Source organism: Camelus dromedarius, chromosome 3 (assembly GCF_036321535.1).
Source record: "Camelus dromedarius isolate mCamDro1 chromosome 3, mCamDro1.pat, whole genome shotgun sequence".
NCBI classification, from domain to species: domain Eukaryota; kingdom Metazoa; phylum Chordata; class Mammalia; order Artiodactyla; family Camelidae; genus Camelus; species Camelus dromedarius.
The window spans coordinates 49,641,585-49,667,992 of record NC_087438.1 but is presented as its reverse complement, the minus strand read 5'-3'; the positions used below and the strand labels follow the sequence as shown (position 1 = coordinate 49,667,992).

Sequence of the window (26,408 nt, the reverse complement as noted above, 5' to 3'; positions counted from 1 at the left end):
CTGGGAGTAATTTATTTACTACCATTAGGTGAGAAGAGAGTTTTTTTTTTTTAAGTTAGAGGATATATAACATAAGTAGACTTCAGAATTCCTAATACCAAGCTATAGAGGAAATTGGTAAATGTGGATAGTTGGTGAAGCAGAGTATCCATTGTCTAAAACAGACTGCCAGAGTAATGTATCCACTTCCTTGGGATCACCAACCCAGATTTCCAGAAAAATGAGGTGCTGGCCCCTGCCTTTTCTCTTCCTCCAGTCTCCTTTCTCATGCTCCTTGGTCCTGAATTACTCTCATACTGCATGGTTAGTTATTTGACATAAAACCTCCAGAGATAAACAACACAGCTCTTTTGGCAACCCTTTTACAAAACTACTTTTCCTGAAAGAAAACAGTGCGCTCTCTGTTTTGCTGAACAAAACATGAAGATCTAGGCATAAGTTCTTTTATCTTCTTCTTGTATGTGGCTTGTATATGAATTAATAGATTTAATTAATTTACTATTACTTTCAATCACCCTATCTAGCATTCCCACAATAAAGTCATTTGAAAAGCAGAATCATCAGGTTTCTGAGTCTTAATAATTTTTAAATGATTTGGGTCATAATGTCCATGTGTGTTGTGGGACATTTTTCTCTCCTAGAATGCTTTCTTATAAAAGAAAAAATGTATATATCTTTAATTTTTAGGTGCATAAAATTTACAGATATTCGGATCCTTTTTCTCATTCCAGACATTACCTTGGAGATTTAGGCCTCTTCTAGTATTGTTATTTAAACCATATTCTCCACATCCTCCTTGATCAACATTTATTCTTTTATTAAACAACATTTATTGAACATACACTCTATGCCAGATACTGAGATAGGCACTGGGGATATAAAGATGATTTAGGTATGTATCTGTTTCAAAAGCTTAGAAGTAGCTTAAGCATTCATCAATAGGGTACTGATTAAATAAATTATAGTACATTCATATAATACATTCAAAAGTAAACTATTACTCAGCTGCTAAGAAGAATGAGGAAGTTCAATCCATACTAATATGAAACAATATTCAAGTTCTGTTGTAGGATAGGGTGGGCGAGAAAGAAGCTAAGATACCGAGGAATGTACATAGTATGTGACCACTTGTGTAGGAAAATATATATATACACATTCATGCATATTTACATATATTCCTACTGGACTAGACTAAATCTGGAAAAATTCAGAGGAAACTGATACCAGAGCTGACTGAGGAAAAATAATTAGATGGCTGGAGGACAAAGGTAGAGGAGGGAAACTTATCTTTCTGAGCCTTCTGTATTTTGAACTGTATTTATTAATTCCTTATTCAAAAATAATACATCAACTTTAAAAGGAAAAAAGTCTGGCTTTTAAAAAACTTGGAGTACAGGAGAGACAGATAATATAAGAACTAAGTACACTACAGAGTATATTGGATGTAAAATATGTGCATAAAAGAAAGGAGAGGCCATTTTTTTCTTTAGGGCATCAGCGGGTGATGAAGTCAGAGAGATTTGTAGTGGAAATTACTTGAGGAATAGTAACAGATTTAGGATTTACCAGTTTCTCCCTAACACTGAGAAGTAACAGCAACACAGATTTATATAGAAGATATAACTATCTCTTGGAATCTGTTAAAATTACATTTACTACTGCAGAACCCAGTCCTAATTCCTGGTGTATCTGCTAGCTCCATTTCACCAGCAGCTGAACCACAAGCATTTCTGCCTTTCCCTCTCTCCAGCCTTCCTTCTCCTTCATTCCCTCTCTCCTTTTTCTTTTTTGTGAGAGAAGGCATATGTATATCAACAAATTATGTTTCAGTAGCAATTACATTAATTATTTTTATTTGGCAGAGATACTACAGGTAAACCCAAACTCTGTATTGTTGAAAAAATTTTTTGATATTGGTTAGAGTTGTATGCTAGCACACATTTATGATAATATACCTTTTGTCTGGGCTCCCTCCCACGAACAATCTTCCTCTAGGTGGCAGAGTTACTTCTTTTGAATGGAGCAGATCCTTTATTTAGAAATGACAATGGAAAGTGTGCTTTGGATGAGGCCAAAGATTTATGTATGAAGCGTCTTCTTGAGAGATATGTTTCTAAACGTAAAAGACATCTCACATCAGGTAAGATTAAATTGCCTTGTCATATCTGTTCATCATGTCAGTGCAGAATTACAGAAGTTGAATTTAGAATTATAGAAATTGAATAGATTTTCCTCATAAGTTTTGAGAAAATCCATCCAGTGGTGTTCTTGCTCCATTCCTTTCATAGAGCACACTGATTTGTTTGCAGATTCATCAAATGGAAAGACTCTAAAAGAACAAAGAAAGGTAATATCAAATGTACTTTTCCCCCAGAATGTGCACTGCAGACAGTTAAGAAAACTTTTGTAAAGTTCTGTTTTTTCACCCCCATTATCCACTAACTGAATAATGTAAATTATTGTAAATGAGGTGATGTAAATTATATTTGGCTGTATCCTTTTCCATGAATATGGCCAGGATTGCTTACTTCCATTCCTTAAGAATATTTTCTTATGGCTGCACTTTTGTCCTTTCATTCATTACACTGTTAAGTTGGACTATAAAAGAAATGGATCTAGAATGTGAAATGAATATGTATATGTATGACTGAAACATTGTGCTTTCCACCAGAAATTGGTACAACATTGTAAACTGACTGTACTTCAATTAAAAAAAAAACTCTTGAGAGGGAGAGTATAGCTGAAGTGGTAGAGCGCATGCCTAGCATGCACAAAGTCCTGGATTCAATCCCAAGTACCTCCATTTAAAAAGACAAAAAACAAAAAAAGGAAACAAACAGAAAACCTTGATCTACAATTTCAAAAAGATTATGTAAGAATTATTTATCTATTTACTTATTTTTATTGAAGTATAGTTGATTTATAATACTATTTTAGTTTCAGGTGTACAACCTAGTGATTCAATATTTTCATATGTTATATACTCCACTTAAAGTTATTACAAAATAATGGCTTTATTTCCCTGTACAATATATAGTTGCTGCTTTTTATACATAGTATTTTGTATCTCTTAATTCCATACTCCTGTTTTGCTGCTCCCCCTTCACTCTCCCCTCTGGTAAGCATTAGTGTGTTTTCTATATCTGTGAGTCTGTTTCTATTTATACATTGTTTGTTATATACATTGGTTTGTTTTATTTTTTAGATTCCATATAAGTGATACCATAGAGTATTTGTCTTTCTGTGACTTACTTCACCAAAAATAATACCTTCCAGGTCCATCCATGTTGTTGCAAATGGCAGAATTTCATTCTCTTTTATGGTTGAGTAATATTCCATTGTATATACGTTTATCACATCTTTATCCATCCATCTGCTGTGGACAGTTAGGTTGCTCCCATATCTTGGCTGTTGTAAATAATACTGCTATGATCATTGGGGTGTGTGTATTTTTTTGAATTAGTGTTTTCATCTTCTTTGGATATATACCCTTTGGATATATCATAAGGTAGTCTATTTTTTGTTTTTTTGAGGAACTTTCATACCATTTTCCATAGTGGCCACACCAGTATACATTCCTAACAACAGTATACGATGGTTCCCTTTTCTACAAATCCTCAACAACCTTTGTTATTTGTAGACTTTTTGGTAATAGCCATTTTGACAGGTGTGAGGTGATATCTCATTGTGCTTTTTTTTTTAAATTGAAGTATAGTCAGTTTAGAATGTTGTGTCAATTTCTGGTGTACAGCATAATGTTTCAGTCATACATATACATATATATATTCATTTTCATATTCTTTTTCACCATAAGTTACTACAAGGTATTGAATATAGTTCCCTGGGCTATACAGTATAAATTTGTTGTTTATCTATATTATATATATTAGTTAATATCTGCAAATCTTGAACTCCCCATTTATCCCTTCTCACCTCCTTCTCCCCAACCCCTAGTAACTGTAAGTTTGTTTTCTGTGTCTGTGAGTCTGTTTCTGTTTTGTAAATAAGCTTGTTTCTATTTTTTTTAGATTCCACATATAAATGTGGATAGGGTATTTTTCTTTCTCTTTCTCTTTCTGGCTTACTTCACTTAAAATAACAATCTCCAGGTCCATCCATGTTGCTGCAAATGGCATTATTTTATTATTTTTTATGGCTGAGTAGTATTCTGTTTTATAAATATACCACAGCTTCTTTATCCAGTTGATGGACATTTAGGTTATTTCCATGACTTGGCTATTGTAAATAGTGCTGCTCTGGACATTGGGGGTGCAGGTATCCTTTTGAATTAAGGTTCCCTCTGGTTATATGCCCAGGAGTGGGATTGCTGGATCATATGGTAAGTCTATTATTAGTTTTTTGAGGAATCTCCATACTGTTTTCCATAACAGCTGCACCAAACTACATTCCCACCAGCAGCATAGGAGGGTTCCCTTTTTTCCACCATCTCTCCAGCATTTATCATTTATGGAGTTTTCATTGATGGCCATTCTGACAAGTGTTTGGTGATAACTCATTGTAGTTTTGATTTGCATTTCTCTGATAATTAGCAATAGTGAGCATTTTTTCATGTGCCTGTTGGCAATTTGTATGTCTTCACTGGAGAATTGTTTAGATCTTCTGCTCATTTTTGGATTGGGTTGTTTGTTTTTTTTCTTATTAAGTTGTATGAGCTGTTTATATATTCTGGAAATTAAGCCCTCATCAGTCTCATCTTTCGCAAGTATTTTCTCCCATTCTGTAGGTTGTCTTTTTGTTTTGCTTATGGTTTCCTTTGCTGTGCAAAACTTGTAAGTTTGATTAGGTCTCATTGTGGTTTTGATCTGCATTTCTCTGAGAATTATCAGTGTTGAGCATCTTTTCATGTGCATATTGGTCATCTGTGTATCTTCTTTGGAAAAATGTCTGTTCAGATCTTTTGCCCAGTTTTTGATTGAGTTGTTTATTTTTTTGATATTGAGTTTTATGAGCTGTTTATATGTTTTGAATGTTAACGCCTTATAGGTCATATCATTTGCAAATGTTTTGTCCCATTCAGTAGTTTGTCTTTTTGTTTTGTTTATGGTTTCCTCTGCTGTGGAAAAGCTTTTCCCATTTATTTATTTTTGCTTTTGTTTCCTTTACCTAAGGAGATAGATCCAAAACAATATTGCTATAATATGTCAAAGAGTGTTCTACCTATGTTTTTCTTCTAGGAGTTTTATGCTTTCCAGTCTTACATTTGCATCTTTATTCCATTTTGAGTTTATTTTTGTATATGGTGTGAGAAAATGTTCTAATTTCATCCTTTTACATGTAGCTGTCCATTTTACCACTTACTGAAGCCACTGTATATTGAAGAGAGTGTCTCTTCTTCACTGTTTATTCTTGCCTCCTTTGTCATAGATTAATTGACAGTAGGTGCATGGATTTATTTCTGAACTCTCTATTCTGTTCCATTGATCTGTGTGTCTATTTTTGTGCCATTACCATGCTGTTTTGATTACTGTAGTTTTGAAATATAGTCTGAAGTCAGGGAGCATGAGACCTCCAGTTTTTCCTCAAGTTTGCTTTGGCAGTTCAGGGTCTTTTGTGGTTCCATATACATTTTAGGATTATTTGTTCTAGTTCTGTGGAAAATGTTGTGGATATTTTGATAGGGATTACATTAAATCCTTAGAGTGCTTTTGGTGGTATGATTATTTTAATAGTATTAATTCTTCTAATCTAAGAATATAAGATATCTTTCCTTTTCTTTGTATCATCTTCAGTTTGCTTCATAAATGTTTTATAGTTTTCATGTTTTTCACCTCCTTGATTAAATTTATTCCTAAGTATTTTATTCTTTTTGGTAAGATTGTGAATGTAAATGGAATTTTTTTTTTGCTTTCATTTTCTAGTAGTTCATTATTAATGTATAGAAAAGCAACAGATTTCTATATATTAATCTTGTGTCCTGCAACTTTATTAAGACAGACATATTAGGAAATTATGATAATACAATTAATTATGAAATAATTTTTTGCCTTATAAAAGCTTGCACATAGTAGCATATCTGAGTATAAACTGTGGGGAATACAACAATACTGAGTTCAGTGCCCATCTCTAGCATTATTTTATTGAGTCTGTTTTGCTTTTCTTACAGTAATGTTTTCAGCTCTCTAAAGATAGCATTTAGTTTCTAATAAATATGTAAATTATAAATTATAGGAATGTTATATGTGCCAATTTTAATAAAAAGTGTTTGCATAATTTCACTTTTTCCACTTGGTTTTCTCATGACAAAGGACTTGGGGTTTTAGAATTCTAGAGTCTGACCAGTGGAGGCTGTTTCCTTTGATTTTCTCTTTTTGTTTACAGCTCAAAAGAATAGCACTGACCCTTCAGACAGAGAGGATGCACACCAGCACAAGGTATATCTGTTTAGCAATAAACATTTTTGTAAAATGCACTTGCTGGTGATGTTATAGATCATCAGAGGGGAAAGGAAGACTACTGAAGCATTCACCAGGAATAATGGCTTCACCTTTGATTAAGACACTTTGGAATAACTACATGAGAACCAGAAGGTTCTGGGCTGTTAGTTTGGGAAGCAGTTGAGTAAATGTAACATATCTGGACACACTAATGTATTGGTAGCCATTTCCTTCCTCCTCTGCATGGAGCCATGAGGTTTATCAACCATGTCGAATTTCCTCTGGCCTAAGCACAGTATAAGAGTCAAAGGTGTTGATCCATCGCTTCAGACTTTACATGTGGGCATTTACTCTTCATCTGGTGCTTGGGTTGTGATATGTGAGAGGAAGCAATGTTCCTATTTTAATCTTAGCGGCCCACAGTAATATTTCCATACAGAGCAACTTGGTTGCACATTGTCTTTTTTTTTTTTTAAATCCCTTCTTCTGCTGCCCAACCTGTGGTCTCTCACAGATAGCAGAGGAATAAACTCTTAATTCTAGCTCTATCTATGTAACAAATGAGAGAGGAGAGTGTTTCTAAAGCACTCTTGTAAAGTTCCCTTTAAAAGGAAAACTTTTATCTGATTATTTTAAAAGCCTATAAAAATTAAGTAGATTAAATTTTTTATTGTGAAAATAAGATTGTTAGTGCTAAAATATTGGCAAAAAGAAATTAAAATGTACAGCAGCAAATAAAGATTAGTAAACATACTGGGTCTGAGTCTATTACATTTACCTTTCTTCTGTTAGTCTACTTTTCTGAAATATATATCAAGTTATATATATCCCAGCAGACCCTGTTGTTAGATCAAGTTATAAGTTGAATGGAATAATAGTTTGCTTTATCAACAATCCAGAATGAATTGAGTGTAGAACTACATGTGAAAACTAATGCTATGTATTTTGTTTCTATAGAAACCAAAATTCAGTTCTAAAAATCACAGTGGGTTTGCTTGTGATGAAAATTCCAACAGACAGAAGCCAGAACATGCAAAAGTCAATAAAGAAGGCAAAGACAGTTTATTTATAAATAAAGAAGCTGTATATGAATATTACCAAAAAGATTCCCAAAGCAGGAAATTTGGTAAATCCAAGTATAAGCAGTCAGCTCTTAACCAGAAATACTCTATAGGACTCAAAAAGGACGATCTCCATAATGTCAGGAATCCCAGCACAAATGTGTCTAAAGATAAAGGAAGAAGAAATACACGACATAAAAGGATTCAAGTGGATCATATAATCCAAGAAAGCAATCCAAGAAAGAAAATAGCTGTCTCTTCTTCCAGAAGAACAAACAAGTTGGTTCCTCATCAGCAGCAGATTCTCCAAACCCTTGATGACCTTCCAGAAAAGTCATGTAAACCTTCTAGCTCAGCCCCGTCAGGCTTGAAAATTGGTTTAAGTAATAATGTCGGGACTTGTTCAGTTTCCAAAGAGACACATACTCAGAGCCTGGATTTATCAGATAGTCAAGAAATAAAATTTCTGGGATTAGAATCCATTGACCAAGCTGAAGCTGTTTCTTTCTCAGGACTTTTTTTGAATAAAACGACCAAGTTACCACCTGTTACTGCAGATCAGCAGCCTCAGACTCACCAAGACCAGCAGCACACTAGCCCTTGTAAATCTTATGAAAACAGTAACTCAGATCAAAAAGATGAGAGCCATAATAAGTGGGAAAATTCTTCTCCATCCTTTATAAAGGAAAACTTTAATGATGGTGATGATGATACTGGTTCCCGTGCCTCTGGAGAGACTGTAAAATCTAAAAAGGTGGTAAGTTTTTCAGGTTACAAAAACCAGGATAATTATAAAGAGAATATAACAAATAGGGAAGAAATGGATTTTCAACAGTTTTTACCTTCTGAAGACCATTTTTCACAAGGAAATGCATTCAAAGCAGACAACTTAACCATAGTTCCACAACAGGAAGCTATTAATTTTTCAAATTCCGGTAATATAATGGTTTCTGAACACGTTCCAGATTATGAACAATGTGCATGTAGAACTTCTTTTGATCATTTACATGGCAGTCCTGAGCATACTTCCTCGGCTTGTACGAGAACACACTCAATACATGAAGTTTCAAAGTTGACTAGTCATATGGAGCTATTCGAGAGGCCACAGGATTGTAGCTACAGAACATCAGCTCCTTTAATGAATCAGACAGATGCACACACTGTGGAAAAGGTGAATAAGAAAGGAGATGCTGAAAGGAATTACACTGACAAAGGCCAAAAAACAAGTTCTTCAAATAGCTCTTTATCCACAGTTGTTCATTCTCAAGTAATAGAAACAACTAAAGCTGAAAAAAGGAGACAAGAGAACAAAACCATACATAATATGGATTTTCATTCCACTGACAATATCAGTAAAGAATTGACCAGCATCTCACAACTTAGTCAAAGAGAAGAGAAGGAGATTTCTCACAAAGCAGGTAGTAGTATTGCTCAGTTTGTACACATGTACTGTAGATTTACTTATTTTATAGAAATTTCCAGCTGAATTTCACTCAACCCATGCCCAAACTGGTAAGAATGAGGACATGTGGGCCGTAACTTGGAGATACTGTTAATTAATAGTGTTTACTTTGAAAGTAAAGCCATTATTATCAAAGATGGTGCTAAATTGATATTGACAGAAGTTAATAAATAGTATTTCTGTCAATTTTTATATTTATTTTTAGTGTAGCTCTTATTTAGCATCAAGAAGCCTAAAATCATTTTCATTGCAGGAAATTGTTAGCTCCATTGATTTCAATGATTCACTGTTGAAATTGCAACCAGCAAACTAATTTATATTGTTATATGAAAACTTTTTTCTTTCTTTTTTTGAGGGAGGAAGTATAGTCAGTTTACAATGTTGTGTCAATTTCTGGTGTACAGCACAATGCTTCAGCCGTACATGAATATACATATATTCGCTTTCATACTAGTTTTCACCGTAAGTTACTACAAGATACTGAATATGGTTCTTTGTGCTATACAGTATAACCTTGTTTATCTGTTTTATATATACCAGTCAGTATCTGCAAATCTCGAACTCTTAATTTATCCCTTCCCACCCACTTCCTCCCTATGAAAACATATTTAAAGGCTTCCATTCCTTTAAAATAAACAGTCCAGCTGGGAACAGAAGCTTGGAACAATTACTTGACTAGATTCTTTTTCAGTCAAGTAACCAGTACCACTGATACTGTAAAATGTTTCTTTTTCAGATGAGGAATTAACTATTATTGTCAATGGAGATGAAAGCACTATAAGAAATTGTGAGGAGAAAAAAGAAAAAACAGATTTAGAAATTCATATGCCTACTAATATCCAAGAACACAAAAAAGTTAAAAATTTGAGAAAAAGACAAAATTTCTTGAAAGCTACCTGCAGCCAAGGTGTGTATTTCTCTACTTATATAGGTAAAGGTTTGCATGATCAAACCTAGCAATATACTGTCCTTCAGGGAATTTGTACAGATTTACGTTTATTTTTTTACTCGTTTACTAATTTGTAAGATTATTTTAGCTGTATTTATCAGATGGTTTTACTATTAAGCACCACTTGAGAATCTGTTAGTCTTCCAATATATTGTTGTATTTTTGCCTATGACTAATTTATGTTAGAGGAGATAAGGTAAACAGTAGAGACAGTGAGAATGTTGAGTAAGGGCAGCACATCTGAATTGTGCCACACCCCTTAGATACTTCCACTGAACCGTTTAAACATAGGGAAGTTAAAGAAGCATAGCCACTAGTTTCTGTGTGTCAGGTGAGTGAACTGGGTACACTTGGCAGTATGGATAGCTAACTATGCTTTAATAGTTCTTGGAGCTAGTTCTGTGGTGAGTAATAGGCTGGACCACTTCAGGTTAAATGTTAAGCACTGAAAAGTTGATTTAGTAAGAAAAAGTTGATGTAATAGAAGGTAGGAATGTTAGGCATTCTCTTGGCCAAAAGCCAAGGAAGCTAAGGAAGCTAAGGAGTGCTGGTGTCCATTAGAAGCTGGAAGAGGCCAGGAAGGATTCTCCTAATTGGTGGTCATTTGTTACAGCTATCACATGAAACTAATACATTTCCCTAACAGCACTTAATCATATTTTAATGTAATTTTTTTTACATGTCTCTCATTCTACTAGACTGTAGACTACTTGAAGAAAAAAGTGTCTTCTCCCTGTTGTTTAGAACACAGTGCCCAATTGTTTGATTTAACTAATAAATAAATTGAACTGTCCCAGAGGAAAGAATTCTAAATATTGACATCTGGTTATTCCCTAACACAAAGGCCAGCGTACATCTTCATCACTCAACAGAGAATTCAGCCAGGCCCTGAGTGCTGCCCTACTCCCCTCATCCTTCACACATTTTCAATCAGCATTTTAGTTTATCTCATTTAAATATGGGTAGCCAAAGATCAAATATTTGTGGAAAACCCCAGTATAAAAGAGACATTGAAGCAAACTAACCAGACCAAAGGAACCCAGAAGAAACAGGAACAACACAAGAATCAGGAAATCTCTAAAATTTGAAAAAAATGTGTACAAAAGAAGGAACATTCAGAGAACAATAGGTAGTCCTTATATGTTAAAAATATAATTGCATAAATTAAAAAAATATCTAGATATCTATAGCAGGATTAGAAGGCAAAGGTTTATTTACAAGTCTCCTGTAAAGGACAAAAATAGAAGATAAAAATAGGAAAATAAAGAGAGAGATCAGAAGATCACTCCAGGGTATTCAGAAAGAACAGTGAAAATAGGAGAAGAAATCACCAAAAAAATAGTACAAGAAATTAAGGACAGGAGTTTCCATATTGAAAGGGAGTGAGCCAGTATCCAGTACAATGAGTAAGAAAACATCTATCTCACTGAAATTTCAAAACAAGGGAGAAAAGATCCTAAAAGCTTCCAGGGAAGAAAAGAAAGATTGCATATAAAGAAACTGGAAAATGAGTGTTTCTTAATTGCATTATACTTTATAAGTAATTAATAATAATAATTCAAATATTAATAAAGTATAATGTAATTAAGAAGTACTTAACATTAACTACAGTGGACTTTTATGAAGAAATTTCTTGTGAGGTCAGTGTGAATACTATTTGTTTCCTTTCTAGTTTCTGTCAGATATTGTTATTTAAACATTTTAGTTGAATGTTATAGAAATTTATGATGGCAGTAACATTGAATAATTTTTGATTTTTGCCCCAAAATATTTGTCACGTGCCTAGCTTCTTTGCTACAGATATATCAGGAACAAAGTGAGAGGATTTGTATCATCCACAGTAACAATTTTGGGGAGAGCTTTTTCAATTCAAACTTGCAATCTGCAGGCCTACTATCTTAGGTATTTTGTAATTTTAAAATACATTCTATATATGTATGTATAACATGAAATACATATCTTCTTCCAATAAAGAACTTGAGTGCAGATTTCCAAAGAGCAATATGTTTCTATCTGGATGTCAATGGAAGATAGACATGAGGCTGTCAGTCTTCCCTGTGATTGATATAACCAAAGAATCCATCTTTTAGAGAGTGTTCCTCTATTCTTTCTTTCTGTTGCCCTGAATTTATATGCCTGGTTGCTGGCATTTAGGAAATAGGGCAGGGAAAGGGGCCCATGCTTTAATATAGTGGTTCTAAACCTTAGCTTGCATCAAAATCATCTGCAAAACTTGTTAAAACACAGATTGCTGGGCCCTACCCTCAGAAAGTCTGATTCAGTAGGTATATTAGTTATCTGTTAGTGTATAATGAATTACCACAAATGACACACGCTATCTCATACTTTCTGTAGGTCAGGAATTGGGCATGGCTTAGCCAGGTCCTCTGCTCAGGATCTTTCAAAGTCTGCGCTCAAGGTGCAGGTCAGGACTGGGGTCTCATCTGAAGGCTAAACTAGGGAAGGGCTCACTTTCAAGCTCATGTGGTTGTTGGTAGAGCTCTGGTCCTTGGCAGTTGGGCGTGTCCTGTGGTCATCCTCAGGTCCTTGCCGCATGAAATTTTCCAGCGTGGCCACTTGCTTCATCTGCTGGGCAAGCTGAAGGCAATAGAACAGGTCTGTTAGTAAAACAGAAGGTGATACAGTCTCCTGTGACCTAGTCAAGGAAGTGAAATACCCTCAAGGGAGAGGTATTCTGTTCACTAGAAGCAAGTTTTGTCAAGAGAAGGGGGTCATACAAGGACATAAATACTGGGAGGTGAGGATCACTAGGAGCAATTTTAAAGTCTGCCCTCTATAGTAGGCTTGGGGTGGGCTGGAGAATTTGCATTTCTAAGAATTTTCCCAGGTGATACTGATACTGCTAATCTGGAGCTACACCTTGAGAACTACTGCGTTAAGGGACTTTTCTGTTTCTTCATCCTAATCCTGTACTTTGCCTTGCATCACAGTCTGAAGCTTCGCTGATGCAGTTTCTACAGAAAATAAACCTCCAGGTTCCTGGCTGGGGAGTACTTGCCAGGCAGTTTGGGCTTGGGAAAGGGAACTTGGAGTCCCAGTTTTTCTATATCTATACTTTCAGTCTTCCTGTTTCCAGCCTGTTTCACACGCTGCCTTTTATGGTAGGTGACACCCTGAAGTGCTGAGTACCTGGGTTTACATGGCCTCTCTTCCTCCAGATTCCCTTTGCAGGTACTTGGGTTGGAACATTCCACACTCTGCCAAATCAGTTAACTCTTCTCTTGTCAGTGACTTTCCACTTCCTCAAGTGAAGTCCTTGTCCTCTGTTGTTACCTCTTCTATTTTCTTTATATGATCTTACTTAGAACCTTTTGCTACATCATTTTAGCATGGTTTGGGGGAGGAAATAGGGAAAAAACTGTTCACTGTTTTTAGCTCCAACTCAAGTCTTTCTAATTTGTGATGCAAGGAAACGATTTTAAAAAAAAAATCAATGGATAATGATACTGTACTGCATTTTCTATGAAAGAAAAATAAAATACCTAGTAGGCCATACCCCATAGTTTGGTTCTTGGCATTTTGTATGATCAGAAACACACTGATTGAGATAGGGAATAGTTATAGAAAGAAGGTTTTTATAAAATCATATTTTGTTTTAAGAAAATTTTTATAAATTGCTAAAGGACTACTGAGAGTGAAATGAGTGTAGAAATGAAGCAAGTTTTATTTGTTTAAATCAAGCATACGATATAGTGAACAACTGCTAGAATGAATTTGAAGTAATGTCTTAGATGTTTTATCATTTCTTTGTAAGTTACACTTCAAAATAGTAACAGCAATGATAGTATTAATTAAGGTATGCTTCTCTGTAGTGTGTCCTACTTAGGATGTTTTGAGCAAGTTGCTGTGTATTTTCTGATCTCTTTCATAATAATCAGCACTTGGTAGAAAAGAAGCCTTAGTTATGTTTGGCAAATTTACAGAAATGGAAACAGCTGGGATCAACAAGAGGCCTGCCAGAGGGGAAAGCCGGCTTCATTTGGCTGCCAGAAGAGGAAATTTGTCTCTGGTGAAAGCTCTAGTACAGTCTGGAGCAGATGTGAATCTAAAAGATAATGCAGGTTTGGATTTTTAAATTTTCATTGTCTTTATAATTTGAACTCACTGATATATACATTTCATCTACCCTTCCCCATTTTGATCCTGGTTGATGTATAGCCATTAATTTTGAAAAAAATTATAATATATTGTTATTTACTTGGTATCAGATTTATCTTGGTTCCCACCAATTTCTAAAATAACCTTCTTTGAAGCAGTTTTTAACATGCATTTGGGAGCACTGAGAGGGAATATACAGAATGAGGAGCAAAAGAAGCTTTATTAAGGCCTTCTCCTTGGAGGCCTTAGTATCCTTCCCTAACTTTGGAAAGAATGCCAAGTTTTCCCATTTTCCTATCCCTTCTTTTCTTTCCTTCTCTCTTAATACTGTTCCTTTTTCTCCTTTTCCTTGTTTTTATTTTAAATCTCCATTTTAAAATTGATCTGGTACTGTTTTTCTGAAGCACAAAAAAAACACTTGTGTGAAGAATTCTAGAGAGGAAAAAGCTCAAAGGTTGATTGATCAAATGTCATTTTAAAGAACAATGTGGCAGAAGAAAATAGGAATGTCAGGTATCTTACTCTATTTTAATATCTGATTTGAAACCAGTTGACATGATTAGTATTTACTCTGGTCCCATTATATTTTATGTTCCGTGAGTCTTTTGTTTTGGTACTTGTATCAACAAATATTTTAGGTGAGTTTTTTTTTTTTAAATGAAACACTTTTTTTAGTGAGGTATAGTTGATTTACAATAGTATATTAGTTTCAGGTATACAGCATAGTGATTCAGACTTATTATAGATTATATTCCATGTAGTTATTATAAAATATTGGCTATATTCCTTGTGCTGTATATCTTTGTAGCTTATTGATTTTATATGTAGTAGTTTGTACCTTTTCATCCCCTACTCTATCTTGTCCCTCACCACTTCCCTCTCTCCACTGGTAACTAGTGTTTATTCTCTGTATCTGTGAATCTGTTTCTGTTTTGTTGTATTTGCTTGTTTCTTTTATTTTTTAGATTACACTATAAGTGATAACATAGAGTATTTATCTTTTCTGTCTGACTTATTTCATTAAGCATAATACCTTCCAGGTAAATCCGTATTTTTGCATGAGACAAAATTTCATTCTTTTTATGGCCAAGTAGTATTTCATTGTGTGTATCTACCTACCCTACCTACCTGCCTGTCAGTCCATCACATCTTCTTTATCCATTCATCTGTTGATGGACACCTAGGTTGTTTTCACATCTTGGCTATTATAAATAATGGTGCTGTGAACATTGAGGTGCATGTATCTTTTCGGATTAGTGTTTTTGTTTTCTTCATGTACATACACAGGAGTGGAATTGCTGAATCATATGGTAGTTTTATTTTTAGTTTTTTGAGAACATCCATCCTATTTTCTGCAGTGGCTGCACCAATTTACATCCTCACCGATGTTTGTTATTTGTGTTCTTTCTGATGATAGCCATCTTACAGGAGTAGGGTGATATTGTGGTTTTGATCTGCATTTTTCTGATAATTAGCAGTGCCTAGCATCTTTTCACATGCCTGTTGGCTATCTGTGTATCTTCTTTGGAAAAATGTTTTTACAGGTCCTCTGACCATTTTTTTGATTGGGTTGTTTGGTTTTTTGGTTTTTGTTTTTTGTGGGGTTTTTTTGATATTGAGTTGTATGAGCTATTTATATATTTTGGAAATTAATCCCTTATAGGTCATATCATTTGCAAATATTTTTTCCTGTTCAGTAAGTCCTCCTTTCATTTTGTTGATGGTTTCCTTTTCTGTGCAAAAGCTTTCCATTCTAATTAGATCCCATTTGTTTATTTTCACTTTTATTTCCTTTGCCTTATGAGATAGATCCAAAACAATATTGCTATGATTTATGTCAGAGTACTCTGCCTGTTTTCTTCTAGGATTTCTGTGGTTTCCAGTCTTATATTTAGATCTTTAATCCATTTTGAGTTTATTTTTGTATATGGTGTGAGAAATGTTGTAATTTCATTCTTTTACATGTAGCTGTTGAGTTTTCCCAGCACCACTTATTGAAGAAACTCTTTTCTCCATTGTTTATTCGTGCCTCCTTTGTCATAGATTAATTGACATAAGTGCATGGGTTTATTTCTGGATTGTATAGTCTGTTCCATTGGTCTGTATGTCTGTTTTTGTGCCAGTATGCTAATGTTTTGATTACTATAGCTTTGTAGTATACTCTGAAGTCAGGAAGCATGATTCCTCCAGCTCTGTTCTTTCTCAAGATTGTTTTGGTTATTCAGGATCTTTTATGCTACCATACAAATTTTAAAATTGTTTCTTGTAGTTCTGTGAAAAATGCCGTTGGTATTTTGATAGGGATTGCATTGAATCTGCAAATTGCCTTGGGTAGTATGGTCAATTTAACAATATTAATTCTTCCAGTCCATGAACACAGTATATCTTTATATCTAGTTGTGTCATCTTCAGTTTTTCATCACTATCATTTAGTTTTCTGAGTACAGATCTTTTACGTCCTTAGGTAGGTTTACCCCTAGGTATTTTATTCTTTTTGATGCAATTGAAAATGAGGAGATTCCTTAATTTCTTTTTCTGATAATTTGTTGTTAGTGTATAGAAATACAACAGATTTTTGTATATTAATTTTGTATCCTGCAGCTTTACTACATTCATTGATGAGCTCTAGTAGTTTTTTTTGGTGATGTCTTTAGGACTTTCTTTGCATAGCATTTCATCTGCAAAGAGGGACAGTTTTCCTTCTTCCTTTACAGTTTAGATACATTTTATTTCTTTTTTTCTTTGTCTTATTGCTGTGTCTAGGACTTCCAATATAGTGTTGAATAGAAGTGGTGAGAGTGGGCATCCTTATCTTGTTTCTGATGTTAGAGAACATGCTTCTACACATACACATTGAATATGCTGTTAGCTGTGGGCTTATTATATATGGTCTTTATAATTTTGAGGAATGTTCCCGCTATACTTGCTTTGTGGTGGGTTTTTATCAAAATGGATGTTGAATTTTATCAAAAGCTTTTTCTACATCTATTGAGATGATCATATGGTTTTTATTCTTCAAACTGTTAATGTGATGTATCACACTGAATGACTTGTGAATAGTGAGCTATCCTTAAATCAATGGGATAAATCCCATTTGATCATGGTATATGATCCTTTTAATGCATTGTTAGATTCAGTTTGCTAATATTTGTTGAGAATTTTTGCATTTATGTTGATCAGTGATATTGGCCTGTAATTTTCTATTTTTGCATGATATCTTCAACTGATTTTGGTATCAGGGAGATGCTAGCCTTGTAGATAAGTTGGAAGCATTTCTTCCTCTGCAGTTTTTTGGAATAGTTAGAGGATAGGTGTTAACTCTTTCCTAAATGTTTGTTAGAATACACCTTTGAAACTTTTTGAGAGTTTTTAATTACTGACTTAGTTTCATTACTGGTAATTGATCTGTTCATATTTTTCTTTTTCTTCCTGGTTTAGTCTTAGGAGAGTATACACTTTTAGGAATTTGTCCATTTCTTGTAAGTATTCTATTTTAGCATTTAGTGATTTGTAGTGATCTCTTATGATCCTTTGTATTTCTGTGGTGTCAGTTATAACTTCTTTTTCATTTCTAAGTTTTTTGATTTGGGCCCTCTTTTTTTCTTGGTGAGTCTGGCTAAAGTTTTCTCAATTTTGTTTAACTTTTCAAAGAACGAGCTCTTAGTTTTGTTTATCTTTCCTATTTTTTTTACCCTTCATTTAATTTATTTTTACTCTTATCTTTATGATATCTTTCCTTCTATTAACTTTGGGGTTTTTTGTTATTTTTCTAGTTCCATTAGATGTAAGGTTAGGATGTTTGAGTTCTTCTTGTTTCCTGAGGTAAGTTTGTATTGCTATAAATTTCCCTCTTGGAACTGCTTTTTCTGCACCCCATAGCTTCTGGATTATTGTGTTTTCATTTTCATTTGTCTCTTTTTATTTTTTTTCTTTGGTTTCCTCAGTGCTCTAATTGTTTAGTAGTATATTGTTTAGGCTCCATGTGTTTGTGCTTTTTGCAGTTCTGTTCATGTAGTTGATTTCATATCTCATAGAGTTGTGGTCAGAAAAGATGCTCAATAGTATTTCAATTTTTTTATATTTACCAAAGCTTGTTTTGTGGCCTGGCATGTGATCTATCCTGAAAAATTGTTCCTTGTGTATTTAAAAAGAAGGTGTATTCTGCTGACTTTGTATGGAATGTTCTATATATGTCAGTAAAGTCCATCTGTTATAATATGTCATTTAAGGCCCATTTTTCCTTACTGATATTCTGTCTGGATAATGTGTCCATTATTGAAAGTGAGGTGTGAAAGTCTCCTACTATTGTTGTATTACTGTCAGTTTCTCCCTTTATGTCTATTAATATTTGCTTTATGTATTTAGGTGGCCCTATATTGGGTACAGATATATTTATAATTATTTTACCTTCTTGGATTGATCCCTTGATCATTATGTAATGTCCTTCTTTGTCTCTTGTAGCAGTTTTTGTTTTAAAGCCTATTTCGTCTTATATAAGTATTGCTACCCTAGTTTGCATTTTGTTTCCATTTGCATGGAATACCTCTTTCTGTCTACTCATTTTCAGTCTATGTGTGTCTTTAGATCTGAAGTGTCTCTTGCAGGTAGCATATGTATAGGTCTTGTTTTTGTATCCATTCTCCTTCTCTGTGCCTTTTGATTGGAGCATTTTGCCCATTTACATTTAAAGTAATTCTTGATATGTATGTACTTATTGCCATTGTGTACATGGTTTGGGAGTTGTTTCTGTAGTTCTTTTTTGATCCTTTTTTCTTTTATTCTCTTATGATTTGATGATTATCTTTAGTGTTTGTTTTGTTTCTCTTTTTTGCATGTGTGCCTATTATAGATTTTTGGTTTGTGGTTACCATGAGTTTTATATGTGTGTGTGTGTGTATCTATCTATCTATCTATCTATCTATCTATCTATGATTATTTTAACTTGCAGATCTCTTAATTTCAAACATATTTAAACAACCTCGCATTGTTACTCTCCTCATGATTACAACATGTTTTGACATCATATTTTTCATCTCCTTTTTTTTTTTTTTGTATATTCCTTAACTGTTTATTGTGGATAGAGTGATTTTTTCCTACTACTATTTTTTTTAACATTCCTAATAGTTTTGTACCTGGTTGATTGACTACTTCTACTGTTTATTTGCCTTTACTGATGAGTGTTTTCCTTTTATAATTTTTATGTTTCTAGTTGTGACCTTTTCTTTTTTGCTTAGAAAAGTCCCTTTAAAATTTCTCTTAAAGCTGGTTTGGTAGTACTGGACTCTTTTAGCTCTTGCTTGTCTATACAGCTTTTGATCTCTTCATCAAATTTGGATGAGAGCCTTACTGGGTAGAGTATTTTGGACTGTAGGTTTTCCATTCTATCACTTTAAAAGTATTGTGCCACTACCTTCTGACCTGCAGAGTTCTACTGAAAAGTCAGCTGAACTCCTTTAGGGGCATTCCCTTGTATGTTATTTGTTGCTTTTCCCTTACTGCTTTTAACATTCTCTTTTTATCTTTAAATTTTGTCATTTAAATCACAGTGTGTTTTGGTGTGGTCATCTAGGTTTGATTATGTTTGGGACTCTCTGTGCTTCCTGAATTTGGATATTTATTTGCTTTCCTTGGTTAGGGAAATTTTCAGCTACTGTATCTTCAGATATGTTCTCTGCCCCTTTCTTTCTTCTCCTTCTGGGACTCCTATAATGCAAATGTTGGTATGCTTGATGTTGTCCCAGTGGTCTTTTAAAGTGTCCTCATTTCTTTTTATTCTTTTTTCTTTTTTCTATTCAGCTTCAGTGATTTCCACTGCTCTGTCTTCCAACTTACTTATTCATTCTTCTATATCATTTAGTGTACTATTGATTCCTTCTAGTGTATTGTTCATTTCACTTATTATATTCTTCATCTCTGTTTGGTTGTTCTTTATATTTTCTAAGTCTTTTTTAAAAACGTCTAGCTTCTTACTCTGTTTATCCATTCTTCTCCCAAATTCTTTGATTATCCTTATGATCATTACCTTGAACTCTTTTGTTGGGTAGATTCTCTATCTCCACTTCACTCAGTTCTTCTTCTCGGGTTGTATCTTGTTCCCTTGTTTTGAACATGTTCCTCTGTCACCTTATTTTGCCTAACTTGAAGTTTTTATTTCTGTGTATCTGGTAGGTTGGTTACATTTCCCAGCCTTGGAGAAGTGGCCTTTTGTAGGAGATGTCTTATGCTTCCTTGCAACATACTCTTCTCTGATCACCAGAGCTCTATGTTCTATGGGTGCCTCCTGTATGGGCTGCATGAGTCCTTCTGTTGTGGCTGGCTAACTACTGTGGGCAGTTAGTCTGGTAGGCTTGGCCAGCCCCTGGTTGGCTTGGTTGCCAGGCTCTGCCTTGTATAGAGACTGCTGGCCATTGGTTGGTGTGCCTGAGTCACGAGGCAGCTGGCTGCAGAACCCCAGAGGACCCCAGGGCTAATGTTGACTTACTGGTGGGCAGAGTCTGGGTACAGGAGATCCCAGGGCCGTTGTCTGCCTGCCAGTGGGTGAAGCTAGTTCCTAACACTAGTGTTGGGCTACAGGTGATCAGAGCCAGGTCCTGGGGACTGGTTGCAGGGCCCAGAGGTCCCAGAGCTGGTGTTAGACTGCTGGGTGGCAGGGGTGCAATTTCAGACACAGGTGGCAGCAGGGTCAGAGTGTCCTGAGGTTTGTGTTGGCTTGCTGCTTGGAACTTGGGCCCAGCTGGTCCTGGGGCAGGTGCTGGCCTGCTCGTGGGTGGGCTGGGTCCTGGCACAGCAGGCTGTGGGGCTATAGTTGTCTTGGAGCTGATGCTCACCCACTTTTGGGTGGGGCTGTTCCCAAGGCTAGAACAGGCTTGCTGGTGGGCAGGGCTGGGACCCAGAGGTTTCTGGGGCTAGTGCCTGCCCACTGGTGGGTGGACCTGGGTCCCAGGGTCTCTAGCTGCTGGGCCCTGGGCAGGACTGTGTCCATGGGCAGCTGTGTGGGCTCAGAGGCTCTTAAGGCAGCCTGTTTTCTATATTATTCCTTGTCCAGTACTTAGTGTGTATGTGTGTGTATATATATATATACAAATATATATATATACTTGAATCAATATAGATATTAATTCTATTAGTGAAAATAAACTTGATAATGAAGAAATTACTTGAATGTTGATTTGTGAGCATCTTGTTTTGTTTTTCTCTTTTCCTTTTTTAGGTTGGACACCACTTCGTGAGGCAGCTAGTGAAGGATGTAATGATACAATTGTAGAGTTGTTAAAAGCTAATGCTAAAGTTAATTGTGGAAATCTAGATGGAATTCTGCCTTTACATGATGCTGTTGCAAACAACCATTTAAAGGTATAGTATACATCAGATTGGGCTCCTATTACTTTTTTTTAAAATCCAGTGAAGACAGGGGCAGGGGGAGGGTATAGTTTGATGGAGTACATGCCTAGTATACATGAGGTCCTGGGTTCAATCTCCAGTACCTCCATTAAAAATAAATAAATAAACCTAATCAAGCCCCTCCCCATAAAAGAAGAAAAAATACATTATAAAGAAAAAAAGGACATTATAAAGAAAATTGAGTGAAGACAATGAAGATACTTTAAACTGAGAACTAACATGATTCCTTAAAACAAAGGATTTTTAAAAACTGCTTAAAAGTATAAATGAATATGAGTATGATATTGTGGATAGATTAACAATCAATATATTTCCTAGTGAATTATTTTTTCATTTTCTCTTCATTATATAGTTCATGTAAGTCAATAAAATAGAAGGGCTCAAAGTAAACAGCCTATCAATATTGTATATTCCATTTTTAATTGTCTCAAATGATTTGCTGTTGTTCGTAAAGGAGTCTATATAGTTATGACATATGTGACAGCCAGCCTTTTTTTAAACTCAGAATTTCTCAACGGGTTTGAAGTTTCAAAGAAATGGGTAAAAGCTCAAGTTGCTTGTTTCCTAGGGGGTTGTTATATCTTTTTCTCCTTTGTTTGTTTGTTTGTTTCATCTGACAGCTATGGTAAAAATATCAGAAGAGAAAATTACTGGGGTCATTATTTCAGTTAACACTGAATTTCAAATCTAAACGTTGAAATTCTTCACATTTTAAAACTCATCTTTTTGTTTGACAAACCTTAGGAGAAAACTTTTATTGTTGTCAATAGGCAATGTAGACTTCAGGAATAATTATTTGCTTTGAAAAGTAGTTAAGGAAACTACCAACAACCGTATAAAACCAGGGTTCATATTTTAAAAGTCCTTGTATGTCTCACTAATGCCAGATTTATCTGTCTCTAGGTATTCTTCAATAGCCTGGTAGTTTTTATTTAATTTTTTGAAAGTATATCCCCAGTATTTTCAGCCTAAATGTAGTCATGAAAGAATAGTGTTGAATTTATGATTTGCAGAGATAAGAGATACAAACTAATGATGAAGAATAACCAGGTAGGTGGGCTAATGTCCAGAGAGGCTTCTTTGACTGCAGAAGCTCTTTGACCTTTAAGATATTTAAATTAAAAAAGAATAGACAACGTCAAGGTTATGTGGTTGTACAATGGAAGAAAGCACACAGGAAGAATCATTAGAGTGATTAACTTACTGGTTATTTGTACAGAGAAAAGACCACTTAAAGTGAAACTACTTAAATAAGGACCAAAATATCATAATGGGAAAATCAGGATTTTGGACATTATCCTAAAAAATGCAATATAAAACAAAATAAGGGGCTCCCCAGCACCACCCCTATATTTAGAAATTTATTAGATAGTGTTACAGAGCTCAGCATATGGTTGTACTATAGCTCAGATTTATTTCAGCAGTGTAGTAAGGATGCAAAGCTGGATCATCAGAGAAAAAGGTGGAGTCGGGAAGGCTTTACCACGCTGTCTTCCTCATGGGAGGTCACACACAGTTTGCTTTTCCCTCAGCAGAGAAAATGTAGCAGCATAAGTGTGATGTTTCTGCCCACGGAAGCTCATTATGTATACTGGGGGCTGGTCATGTAGGCACCCTCTGCCTAGCACATACCAAGATTCCAGACTCCCAGAAGCATAAACCACATTGCTTGTATAGACACTTTAAGTGCAGCGAACTACCCTTATCAGTTAGGGAAAGTTTTATATCAGTGTGGAACACTGTTTTCCAGCCAAGTTCACAGATGCCAGCAAAAGGCCAGCCTTGCAAGCAGCCTTTCTGGATAGCAGTCTTAGGCCTGCTATGGTAACTCTTTTCTAAATAGTATTGTATTGAGTTTCTAATTGAAACATATACTAATTTATGGAACAGCAAAAGACTGAAGTCTAGCTTTTCTGGCAAAACAATATGACAGCACATAGGACATCCTTTATCTCAAAGTTGATTTTTGCACCACGACCTCAAGGAAGGTCTTTTTTCAAAAATTTTGAGAGGCTCCACAAGTTTTCCCTAGGTCCTCTATTAATCCACTCATAATCAAATCTTGATTTTTCTTTTTTTAGGTTAACAATTTTGCCTGTAGATTTCTCATTTATCAGTTGCTTTGCAGGTGCTTCAAGCATTTTTACAACATTATTTTAATGTATGACTTCAGGAAATCCTACATCTGTGCATTTTGACTTCGTAATCAATTTGTAGTGTATTTCCATTTTATTGTTGGCTATTTACAGTATCAGTGACCAGTGGTAAACTGACCAAAAATCAAGAGATAGATTTTAACCTGATGGATGGGAAAAGTGCCATGTTAATGAGAGTGGGAAGGAATGTTTGATTAGGTCAGACTTTATAAGTGGCCTTCATGAATGAGAATTTTCCTATTTTGAAGATGCCAGCTTCCCGCATAGCAAGGGTTGGAGAAAATGATTACTCAGATATAGAGGGGAGGGTCCTCTGTGAAGATAAGGGCCAAGAACCGAAAATAAACCACAGGAAATAGCAGAAGGGGAGCTTGGCTTAGTAGACAAAACACTGAACTGAATATTGGAGGACTTGAATTCTAGGCCTAGTTCTGCTGCTTGAAAAAGATAAAGATACCTTTAGCCCTGAGATAAGGAATTTGATCTGGAGCTGTACTGTCCTATCTTGTAGCCACTAACCCCATGTAGCTAATAAATTTAAATTACTTAAAATCAATTCAATTAAAAAATTCATTTATTCTGTTACATTAGCCACATTTCAGGTACTCAGTAGCTACACGCAGCAAGTGGCTCCCATATTGGACAGTACAGAAGAGAACATTTCCATTGTCACAGAAAACTCAGTTGGACGGCTCTGGTGTAGGGGAGGGATGGGTAAATACTTCCTCTAAAGGGCTAGATAATCAACAGTTTAGGTTTTCTGGGTCACTCAGTCTCTTTTGGAACTACTCAACTATTGTAGTATAAAAGCAAATGTAGATAATATGTAAATGAGTGGGTTTGGCTGTATGCCAATAAAACTTTACTTCGAAATCAGGCAACAGACCGTATCTGGCACATGGGCCATAGTTTACTATTGCTTGATCTAGAGAATCACTTATGTTCTTTTACCTCAGTGGTGATACAGATGAAGTTTGCTTTTGAAATAACCTTCCGTATCTCTGTTACCTTTATTTTAAAGAAAAGAAGGAAGTAGTATTTTTTAATGATATTTTAATTCCTTTGGTACTGATACATTGCCAGCATTTTCCCTCATATTTTCATTAACTTTCCATGTGACAGTTCTTCTGTCATTGGCTCATTTTATTTCTGACTCATTTTGTCACTTTTGTCCCTGTTTCTTTATTTTGAGATTAGATGTTGATAGATGATCTAGAAAGATAAAAAGAGGGGACAAGAGAGGTAAATATATGGTATTGTAGACCTAATCAATATCAATTATATAGCACCCTATTATATTTAATTCTTAATTTTCTATCTTGCATGACTACATGCAAAGTTATTAAACATCTTATTTTCTTATTGAACTTTCAATTAAAAAATCTTAGTTTCTGTTTTAAGTTATCTTCTAAGAGTGTCATATGTTCTTCCTTGTAAAATATAGAGGATAAAAAGATAAGGAAAAGGAAAATGAGAGGAAAAGATTTTTTTAAAAAGATAAAATGTGGGTGAAGATGGACATCCACTGTTGGACAAGGTGGGATAGCAGGGACAAGATATTCCCTCCCAACTTAACAACTAGGAAAGTTAGTGAGACACATAAAATAACAGTTTTGAGACATTGGTCAACATGCAGCAGGGGGCAGTAGTCCCTGAGAGAAAGGAAGCCAATGAGATGAACCCTATGATTGCCCCATTTTATGGACTAGATGGGATTTCTAGGCAAAAGCATAGGGAGGGAGAAAACAGATAGCCTTATAGTCTCAGTGAGTTAAAAAGATACAATTTGGAGTTTAAAAGACTCCGGCAGTTAGAATTTATGGGGCAAAATACCAGATAGAGTGGATCTACACGGAGAGAACTCTCCAGAGATTTAAAGGGGGATCCCTTGTGTTCTTTGGCTGGTCTACAAATGAGCATAAGGTTAGGCAGAGAGCCTGCAGGGAGGATTGGCAGAACCCCTGCTGGAGTGTACAGAGGGCTGATTAGAGGACTGTTTCCCTTAAGCCCCATTGTGTGCCAGATACTTTACAAGGGTTCACGTGTATTCCTCGTAAGTGATAAAAATGAGGTTCAGATGGTTAGTAACTTGCCCAGGAACACAGCTAGTAAGTAGCAGGAGTGAGTTTTGTATGCTTGACTTTAAAACAGGTATGTTTTGTTTTATGCTGAGCTAACTCTAAGCTAATAGAACAAATAAGGGGCTATTTTTATAATTTCTGCTGGCCCACTTGCTCTTCAGGTTTTCTGCTTCTTGATACCTGGACACAAGTAGACAGAGAAAAGCTACTAGCATGTAGCATATCTTTACTTTTACAAAATCCTGACCATCTTTTCCTAATCAAAAGATTTGTCAGTGGTTTGAGTCACTTGTGCAGATGGAATTACTGCTTTTTTTAACTAATTAACTTATACTGTAAACTGATTAGTGACCATCTTTAACCTTGATGAATTACAAACTTACTTCTAATACACAATTTTGAGTTATTCAGAGAAACATTATTTATATTAGAAACTGTTTACCCTCCAAATATCACAACATTACTCTTTGACCTCAGTTTCTTCTTCTGTAAAAGATGGAATTGGAGTAGATTATTTGTTTCTTTTTACCTTATTAGCATTCTGTGAAGGTAAGTCAGTTATTTAGGAAACATGACATATTTGTATAGGCATTAGGATGGATATTAGGTTCCCAGGCTAGCTCATAAAACCTTGTAAACATGAAATATAGTTTGAACGGAACTTTATTCAACTGTGTCTAATGGCAATTTAAAATATAATTCATAATATAATCCTGAAATGATCCTTGCTCCCTTCTCCACCCTGTCTCCAGCATCTTGTGGGAGGACAAAGGGCTCTGTTAGA

At 35.1% G+C, this 26,408-nt stretch overlaps 1 protein-coding gene across 1 annotated transcript in view; it reads left to right on the top strand.

The window, feature by feature from the left end:
* The window catches only part of ANKRD31 (ankyrin repeat domain 31), a 109,139-nt gene that overhangs the window by 48,945 nt on the left and 33,786 nt on the right, over positions 1-26,408 (top strand). Inside the window, 6 exon segments of the mRNA XM_064481560.1 lie at positions 1,996-2,140; positions 6,340-6,392; positions 7,353-8,874; positions 9,655-9,825; positions 13,812-13,949; positions 21,197-21,339. Coding sequence (XP_064337630.1) covers positions 1,996-2,140; positions 6,340-6,392; positions 7,353-8,874; positions 9,655-9,825; positions 13,812-13,949; positions 21,197-21,339 — 2,172 coding nt within the window.